We start from the raw sequence: 9541 nt of genomic DNA, 5'->3' as shown, positions 1-9541 counted from the left end.
AAATTTTTAATCCAGTGTGACAGATAACAAGTATGGCAGAAGTAAAAATATCCATGCATGTGGACCGTCTTATGAAGCCTTTACAGCACTCCAAGCCGCACGTATAAGGTTTCTTAACACTGGTGCTTTGGCAAACGTGAACGTAACGTTTTGATGCCGGCAGAACCAATCCTTGGGGGGGGGGGGGGGACACCTGCGATTATTCGTGATCGTTGGGTGGAAAGCCAAAAGAAAAAGGCGTTTCGTTAATCTGGAATAAATAACGCGGCGTAGTACAAAGGGCGTGTGCGAGCGTCTGTAGGCGGTGCAGGCGAAAGGAAAGGGCAAACAAAGGAACCGAGGACAAAGCCTAGCACGGCAGCGTCCCCAAGGGCACGAGCTCAGGTTCATGGCTCTCGGTGCAGCTCCGGACGGCATAATCCCCTTTAACCCGTCCGGTAGATAATCATTTGCAAAGCTATCTTGGTTGGTTTTGCGAAACACGCAGCAGCGCTGCAGCTTCGCGAGCCGCCGTCCTTTTCCCGCACGCCACTCGCTCCTTTCCCCTCTGCCTCTAATCTCTCCCCTCCCTCCCTCCTCCTCCCCACAGGCCCCTCCCTCCCCGCTCTCTCGTCACCGAGCCCTTTTTCTGGCACTGCCCCGTCGCGGGAGAGAAGGATTTGTGTCCCTGGCGTTTGGGAACAGAAGCGGCGGCAGCTGGCAGGTCCCTGCTTCTTCTTCGAAGCTGCAATCTCGTCTCTTGCCTCGCCTTTTTTATTCTCGCCGCTGCCAAGGATGTCAGAGAAGTCAGCCGACGAGGCTCCGGTGGAGCTCGGAGCCAAGGTGAGAGGCGCTTCAAGAAACGAGCCGGCGGCTAACGCGCGGGGACCTCTGCCGAGCTCGGTCCATTTCCGAAAACGACCCAAGGACTCTTTCGGAAAGGCAGCTCGCTGAGGAGGGAAAGAAGAAAGAAGCGCTCCCCCCCTCGCCTCCTTTCCCTCCGCCAGCCTCCTCCCGCGTCCGAGTCTCCTGCCCGTCTCCCTTTCCCCTCTATCCCTCATCCTCTTTGCGCTTCCTTTTTTTTTTTTTTTGTTTCCTTGGAAATGAGCAGCTCTTCCCGGCTGGAGATTCGGACCGAGAAAAAGCTCCTGGCGCGCGCTGAGGCGGTGCGCGCGCGCGCGTGTGTGTGAGGGCTTCGGTCCTTCTAACACAACACACAACACCCCCTCGCCCGAGAGGGGAGAGCGCCTTCCTCTCGGTGGCCATTAACCCCAAGCGCCCTTGGCTGCTTGCTTTTCTTTATCTTTACCAAAGGGTCCCCTTTTTTTGCCTTTGGAAAACCGGCGGCGGTAAAAAGGCAGCCGAGAGAAATGGCTCTTCTTTCGAAAAGCCCCCGCCTCGACGGGCGACAATGCTGAGGGGAGGTGGGGGCTCCATTCTTCAAAAGCCCGCGCTCTCCTTGGGCTCAGCGCGCTCAAAAGCTGCGCTGCTCGGGGGGGGGGGAGGAGGAGAGGCCGGACCCTCCCTCCCGCCGTGGGTGCTCTGGAGGGCAGAGGAGGCTAAACCGCTTCGCGCGTATTAAAGGGAGGAAAAGCCGTGAGGCGGAGGAGCGGCAACACAAAGCCAGGGAGTGGGGTGGGGGGGAAGAGAAAACATGGAAGGCAATTAAAAGGCGGGGGGGCGCGCGGTCTCGCGCTTGCCCGCCAGATTGCCAGCAGATGCGTCCTTCCCTTCCTTCCTTCCCCATCGCCAGCTCGGTCTCTGGAGGCATCAGGTTTTATTAGGTATTGGCGGCTTCAAGCGGTCCGACCGTTAGTAGCATATTCTCTGTGCATCTGTTCCGGAAGCAGCGGGTGTCACTGGCGTTCAACCGACCAGAAAAATGGGTTACCGGCCTTATTGTGTTCTTGTGGGGGAACGGTCCCCTTTGGGACCGTTCCCCCACAAGAACGCAATAAGGCCGGTAACCCATTTTTCTGGTCCGTTGATGTGACAAAACATCCCTCAGAAAAATGGTGTACAGTCTTTCGGGGGGTGGGAGTGAGGTAGATAATATCAGACAGGCATTGTTTTTCCTCCCCTCACATCCACACCTTTTAATTTCCATTCCATCAACTGGTTTATGAATAAGTCCCGTTTGAAATTCGTTGAAGGAGGAGGTGAAAAGAGAAGTAAAAATAGTCAAATGTTAGTCACAGAACATTAGGCACAGGAGCCTTGTCACTAAGCACTTCCATATGGAATGAAACCCAGATGCAAAATCCCCTGGTGTGTTTATTTGGAAGTAAACGGTGGAATCCAAGGAGACTTGTGCTGTAAGCTCCCCTTGTGCCTTTAGGGAGAAGGGCAAACAATGGCAGGGGATACTTTTCCTCTTGGAGAAACGGGGAGATAAATGAAAAAACCCGCAGACAAACAGCTCGTGTTCCAGAGCTGAAGCTTGCACAATTTCTTTTTAACCAGTTGAGAAGGAAAAGAAATAATTAATTGGAACAATCCTAAGAGCAGCCAGGGACATGGGGATAAAGGTTAAACATTGCAGAGGACTCAGCCTCGCTCCTGCCTTGGCTTTGCTGTCATGAAAACCAAAGAGAACTGGAACTTGGTTGAATAATTTTCCTTATAGGGTAAGGCAGTGTTTTTGTAGCCCAGAACTATAGGTTTAATTCTGAGCGATGGTTTCAGAAGGGAGATTGCTTAGTGAACTTCTGTATTGTTTGTTGTACCCAATTTAACAGTGTCTTTCAGAAATGAATTAATCATAATAGTTATTTGCTGGTGATTTCTATTCTGTGCTTTGTGTCTAGTCTTTCATCCTTCACTGAGGGCCTTTAGGTTTTAAGGTCATTGTGTACTATAACTTTGCACACACAGACCACCCATGTGGGAATTCAGAAAGCTACTCTAAATAGCAGGATAGTTGGTACAGTGAAAAGGTAACTGTTTTACAGAGGAAATCCAGAAACTGGGTACATTATGAAGCCCCTGGGGCTTTGGAAGAAGAATTTAACATGGAAGTTTCATTTGAAAACTGAATGTCTTGAATAAAGCTGTTTGGAAGAAGAGCTATAGATTTGGATGCTGTGGGTCTGTTACTCAAACGATCAATTCAGGTGAGATTAGCATGTAACTAGGCCAGAGTAGGCTCCCCTGTGGCTGGCAGGCATCAGAAATAATATGTCTTCAAAAATAACACAATGCCCTCTAGTGGAAAATGACAGCTTGGAACCTTTCTCGTCTATAGGATACCTTGTACCATTTTGTCACACACCCCCTTTCCAATTTACACTACTTGCTCACACTGTAATTTTAGTGGTATTTGCATTAAAGAGAATGTGATTTATTGTTTAGCTGGCCCTTGAAGGAAGTGGTGTAGAATTCAGTAGAGGGTTTTTAAAGACAGTTTTCTTTTCTATAAATTCTCAATACAAAAAACAAAAACGAATTGTAGAGTACCACAGGACACATTTCCTGCCTTTCATCTCTCTCCCTCCTTCCTCCTCTCCCTCCTTCCTCCTCTCCCTCCTTCCTCCTCTCCCTCCTTCCTCCTCTCCCTCCCTCCCCCCTCCCTCCCTCTGTCTTAAATTTATATTTTGCCCATCTGATGGAATGACTCTGAGAGGCTTACAAAAATGATGAAAAGATAAATAACAAACAAACAAACAGTTAAAATTAATAAGAATGAAATAGAGACTTAAAAAAAACCCAATAGGACAGATGGCTTGGGGGTGGGGTCTTCTCTCTTATCCTGTTAAGCACCTTTATCCTGCCTTTATTGTTATAGATAACTCAAGCAAACATACCTAATACTCCTCCCTCCTCCTACTTTCCCCAACAACAACAAACCTGTGAGGTGGGTTGGGCTGAGAGAAAGCGAGAGAGACTGGGCCAAAATCACCTACCTGGCTTTCAGGCCAAGGAGACTAAGGTGGTTCTCATTGTTTCTGCCATCTCAATAAGCTTTTTTAATCATGGAAACATGTTCTTGGTTGATAGTTGCAGAGACAGTTCCTGGAATACAATTGAGTTACATATTTGCTAAAGTAGCACTGTGTAGCAGGGAGGGCTTGGATTCCCATCTGCAAAGCTGCATGGCAAGGATTATAGAGATACAAGAAAGCCACTTTCTGTATTGATATTCTTGCAAACATTTAGGAGTTCCTGTTAGAAAGAAGTAATCTTTGGCATATATTGCTGAGCATATTGGAGATTTAATGTTACTTCTAATGTACTACAACTTAAGAAGCAATCATAAGGGTTGTACTTATTTCATGAGATGTTGTTACAACAGGTTGCAAATTTTATGCATCATTAAAGACAGCAGCATAGGAAATGGACAGAGCACACAACCTTTTTGCAAGTTACTATATTTTCCACACGGTCCAATTAAAAGAATGCTGATGGATTGGTAAATTCTGCCACATGTTTAGTGAAAGGTGAAATTTGGAGCATATGTCTCAGGCTACAGGTAAATTATGCAACAAGTACTGGATATTGACAAACCCTCAGTTAGATTTCAATGTGTCTTACTTTATCTGGGTTTCCTTATTTGTTACAGGTGTGAAAATAACAGGCGTATGTGATTTCAGTGACATACTGTGATTTTTGTAAAAAGTACAAAGCATCTCTCCAGTGTTCTCTCATATAATGTTTGGCTGATTTTGCATTTCATTAAATGATCTTTAAAAAACAATTGCTGAGTCACTCCTTCAGCTGCCTCACTATTTTGCAACATTTCTTATCATACCAGCCATGCGAATATGACATTAACATAGTTTGCATCCCTTCTTCCAGGAGCTGAAAGAGAAGAAGGAAAAGCATGAGGAGAAGTCTTCTCGCAAAGACAAGAAAGAGATCGACAAGAAAGAGATCATAGAGGTAATTGGGCGTGTATTCCATGCGAGAGCCAGAGGTGAGGGGTCATGGCAAGAATAAGGCAGAAGAAAGAAGGCAAAATTAGAAAATGCATGGGTTCTGCCGGCATCTCGCTTTTAAAAAATTGACCTTCTTCTAATGATCATTATTGAACCAACCTATCGTGCTTGAAATGATGAAACAATAAACATAGTCTATGAGCTGAAAATGTTTTTTGGCCTAAAAGGGAGTGGCAATGCCAACCATCACCTTTCTTGCTGCCAACTGATAGAGCTTTGGAGTTCCAAAAATAAAAGCATGCCTCTGAAAGCAGCATGGTGGTGCAGTTTCCAATCTCTCTTTTCATCAATGAACTCTCCATCAGACCCTGGGAAGAGGTGGAATAGAATATGTCAGCAGTAGAAGACCCTGAAAAATGGACCAAACCAAAGAATGAAGGACAATTGTTTCATAGTAGTTACCATTGACTCAGACTTCAGGCATTGAAGAGCTGAAAACCTGGGATAAAGGAGAGCTTAGAGAAAGCAATAAAAAGGTTTCCTCCTAGAATTCCACTTGTGAGAAATCACTCCCTTTCCCTCCCTTTATAACACATGGCAGGTAGAGAGAGGGGCAGGCTAGATGTTTTTCAAATGCTGGGTGAGTTTTTCATAGATCTGTCATTCTTCCCCCCCCCCCTGCTAAGTATTTTGTGGTTAACAGCTGCACAGTTGGCAGACATTCCAAAATATGTGGCTTCTTTTGGCTTAGCTAGGCTGTCATTAGGTCAGTTCTTTTGTATCTGTATCTGTCATTGGGAGCTGTGGAGGCAGTCCATGCAGATGGCAGAAACACAAAGGGCAAATGAGATTGCTGTTGGCTACCGTAGCCTCTTGGAACTTGCTTTGAAGAGAACTGGCAAATAAGCAGAGTTGTGTGGATATTAGGCTAAGAAGACACAATTTAACGTTTTATTCTCAGAGTAGCCATGGGTTGATTGCCTCCCTAGCAACTTTCTAGATTTGGCATGGTATTATAGGTGGATAAAAATACTATAAAAATATATCTACCTTTCAGAGAATTTTTTCCCCTCTTTACAGAGAAGTACAAAGACTGGAGTAGCTTTTGGGGGAAAATCTGTATAACCCAAGAGATAACTTGTGCTCTATCCAAAATAGATGAAAATGAAGAAGTCCCTAAGGAGGACTAAGTACAAGGAGGACTTTCACATAATCTATTAAAAATATATTGCTGCAAAAGACCACATCTACATAGTACAACATTCTGTTTCTAACTAAGGCTTATCACATATTTATCTTATCTTACACTGTTCTATATGATTCTTTTTTCCACATAGCTCATAAGTGTCCCAAAATTTTGATTCAGCCTTTTGCATAATTTCTTTTTTATCAGAGTAACCTATAAAAACAATAAAAACAAAGATGAATTGGAGTGCACAGAAACAAAATTACTGTGGAGCGGTTCCATAACTATAAGTAAAGCAGGTATTAAAGATACTCAAAAGTGTTAGTCACAAAGTATTTACTAGGAAAAACAACACTGACAGATCAATGAAGATCTGACCCAGCATTTGAAAGCCATAATTAGGGTTTGACATGTGGCTGAAAATCTTTCAAGTGATCATGTCAACACATTTAAAAGAAATATGTCTTGGCTCTTAACAGTGAATCTGTTGTTGAAATGCCTAATATAGTTTGTGGAATATGCATACATCCACTCTGATTCTTATTTTATTCCCATGCTGGCTTGCCAACCATTCTAGAAATGGATTTAGAATGATAGCTGTGCTTTGAAAAACAAGAGAAATGTCAGTATAAGAAGATGAAAAAATAATAATATAAAAGAACAATAAAAGCACAGTCCTGCTGATGAAAATAAGCAGTTTTGGAGTGAGAGTTAGAACTCTCAACTTCTCAAAAGAAGAGTCAGCTATATGTGAAATAAAATAATGGTGGCTATAGTTTCAACCTGTCTAGGGGATAAGAGGCGAAATAAACAGATATAAATCCAGCCAAAGTCTGCTGGGGTTAGCTTTATGAGAATAATGGATTGAACACCTGTTTGGCAGGTGACACTTACCATGTGACTTTCCTTTATGCAGGATGATGAAAATGGGGCTGAGGAAGATGAAGATGATGAAGATGCAAATCCTGAGGATGTAGATGATGAGGATGAAGAAGATGAAGGTAAGAAGAGCAAATCATCCAGATAGTTCATACATAAGTGAATTCCAAGGGTGGATTAATTAGCACTGATTTACTCTTTATTCTAATTCCAAGATGATGAGAATGAACGGGAACCAGATACACATGCAGTAAAACGATCTGCAGAAAAGAAGCAGGAAGAGGTAAGTAGGAACTCTGTTTAATGTGTTCAGGAATGTCTTAGTAGGAATATAGGGAAAGTGAGCAACAATATAGCACCTAAGTACCCATGGGCTGATTCAGCACTATAGTAATTTATCACATTTAGGCACTGCCTCTCTCACTCACTCACTATGTGAGTGATTCTGGACAGTTTACAATTTCCTTTGTATAAGGGCAACAGATATGATGATTGAGTATATAAGTATGTTGAGAAGTTTTGGATTAAGGTTTGCACATGAAACTACAGGGCTAGGCATGAACTGAAAGCTTTAAAAAGTGAATATATAGTAAAACCCCACTGGTAAAAATATCAATATCTTTTAAGATTGTGGCTATTTTTCAAACATTAGATCATAGCTTAAAATTGTCCTCAGATCATGGCTTAAAATTGGAGATGGCTCCTGGAACATTAAAAGAGTTATTAATGTCAGGCAAGAAATTTAACATAATAGGCACAATTAATGAAGATATATATCTGTCTGTCTTGTGGATCCACAGCAGTGATTATTTTACAGAAACCTCTGGGATTCACTTTCCAAATTGCCGGCTGGCACAACCGATGCATCAGTTCTTTGATTTTCCAGTCACCAATCAACTGAGTTAGAAGCGCCTGTATTAAAGCCAAAGTGTTTCTTACCAAATACATCCACCTTTTTCTGTTGAAGGATGAAGTTGACCCGAAAAGAAAGAAGACAGAAAATGGCTCTTCAGCTTGATCCTCTTGGCTCCATCTACATCCTCTTCTCCGCTGTCCAACTATCCGCACACCTTCATTCCTCTGTCTGTGCAGGCAGCCTCTGTAGTGCTGTAGCTGCAGATGAGGAAGAAGAGGAGTTCAGTGTGCTTTCTGTCAAGAGGAAGCTGAAGGAAGCTCTTCTCCAGCTCCAAGATCTGTTTCCATATTACAGTGCTCTCTACAGTTTCATTACCCTTCACCCTCCATTCAGATAGCTTCAGTCTTTAGAAGCATTGCTTCCTCCGATCTCTTCCCAGAACATCCTCACAATTGCTGCCTGAGATCCTCACGCCTCCTCAGCTTTCAACACCTCCTTGCAAACTCCTCCCTGCTCCCATCCAGCACTTCACCCCTGCCCGTTCCTCTTGGCCCCTTCCACAACCTTGTGGAGTTTCTATGGTGCTGAAAGGGTTAAATCACATTTGGCACACAGGCAGTCCAGGGCCAGGGAAATTTGCCACTGATGTGCTCCTGGGCTGTGCCTGTTCCCTTTCTATTGCAGGAAAAAGTCAAAATGTAGTGATGGTGGTGGTGATGATATAATACAGTGAAATGTGTTTTACTTAAAAAAAAATATTTACAGTTTTTAATTAATGCATTTTGTACAAATTTAAATGACAGGCAGCAAGCTGAATCTGGTGAACTTTTTTCTTCCTGGAGGCAAAGCTTGTTTTTAATGTGTAAAGTAATGTGTGATTCAGTGTGGTTTTTTTCCCATTTTGGGTGTTTGTTATTTTTTAATTAGGGGACCAAAGTTTGATTTCTCCCTTGTTCCTGTCAGGTTCTTTGGTTGTTTTTCTTTGTAAATTAAAGCAGATCCATCTGCAGTATTTTCTATGGCACAGACATTATGAGGATGAGATATATAAATATATATATTGTTTAGCACTGTAAATAAAAAACCTTTCAAAAAGATTTCAGATAATTTTTGCTTTGGAAAATTTGCCATGCAGATGGCACAATCTTATGTCAAGTCAAATATAGTACACAATAATTTATTTTTCTTAAACTAACAAAGCTTGCTAACTTAAAAATACATTCTATTCCTAGTTGGCTTTTAATCATCTCCCATTTGTAGTTACATTTTTAAAAGTTAGGGATAAAAGAGAGGCCATAATTTGATGATAGATTAAGATGGAAACACCCTTTAATTATTCCCATATATGTGGGAAAAACCAGTCAGCTGTGGGGCTGAAAAATAATGGTACAGGTAAGAACAAAAGATACTTATTCTGTCAGATCAAAGACACATTTATTCCTCCATTCTGATGCCTTGATGACTGATCCAAAATTTCTGAAAAGCCTATAAGCATCAGATACTTGTATGGATCTCCAACTTTTATTTGTCCAGCAAATGGTTGTGGGATTATAGTCACTGATACCTTCTTTATGCATTTATTCCCTTTTTTTACTTCTTCAGCTTGGCTGTTAACCCTCATTTTTGGTAACAAAATCTGGGAGTTAGTTATTGTACAAAGAAAACTAATATAAATTTAGGATTCTGGAGGAAAGAAAGAAAAAAAAAACCATCCTGTTTTCTTTGCATAAATCTATGGTAATTCTACAGGAGCCAAAGGGGGAAGGA

The 9541-nt window shown here is 42.6% G+C and overlaps 1 protein-coding gene across 2 annotated transcripts; it reads left to right on the top strand.

Annotated features, from left to right (window-relative positions):
• The first annotated feature begins 303 nt into the window (after window positions 1-303).
• Window positions 304-8869, top strand: PTMS (parathymosin). 2 transcript variants are annotated; one of them, XM_070742021.1, is made up of 5 exons: window positions 304-822; window positions 4774-4857; window positions 6956-7040; window positions 7134-7201; window positions 7886-8869. In XM_070742021.1, the coding sequence occupies exons 1-5, from the start codon at window positions 775-777 to the stop codon at window positions 7934-7936; spliced, it is 336 nt and encodes a 111-aa protein (XP_070598122.1). In that variant the 5' UTR covers window positions 304-774; the 3' UTR covers window positions 7937-8869. The 2 variants fall into 2 exon arrangements, with proteins under 2 accessions (XP_070598122.1, XP_070598124.1); XM_070742023.1 differs by having other exon boundaries at window positions 552-822; window positions 7736-8869.
• The last annotated feature ends 672 nt before the right edge of the window (window positions 8870-9541 follow it).

The sequence above is a fragment of the Erythrolamprus reginae genome, chromosome 2, assembly GCF_031021105.1.
Source record: "Erythrolamprus reginae isolate rEryReg1 chromosome 2, rEryReg1.hap1, whole genome shotgun sequence".
Classification (NCBI taxonomy): Eukaryota; Metazoa; Chordata; class Lepidosauria; order Squamata; family Dipsadidae; genus Erythrolamprus; species Erythrolamprus reginae.
Note: the sequence above shows the minus strand (reverse complement) of the source record. Positions and strands in the feature narration are given on the sequence as shown.

Bases quoted from the DNA above. Each gene is read 5' to 3' on its own strand.
- PTMS (XM_070742023.1), top strand. From the start codon at position 775: ATGTCAGAGAAGTCAGCCGACGAGGCTCCGGTGGAGCTCGGAGCCAAG. The intron at 4,858-6,955 runs GTAATTGGGCGT...TCCTTTATGCAG, and splicing joins ACAAGAAAGAGATCATAGAG to GATGATGAAAATGGGGCTGA. The intron at 7,202-7,735 runs GTAAGTAGGAAC...ATTATTTTACAG, and splicing joins CAGAAAAGAAGCAGGAAGAG to AAACCTCTGGGATTCACTTT.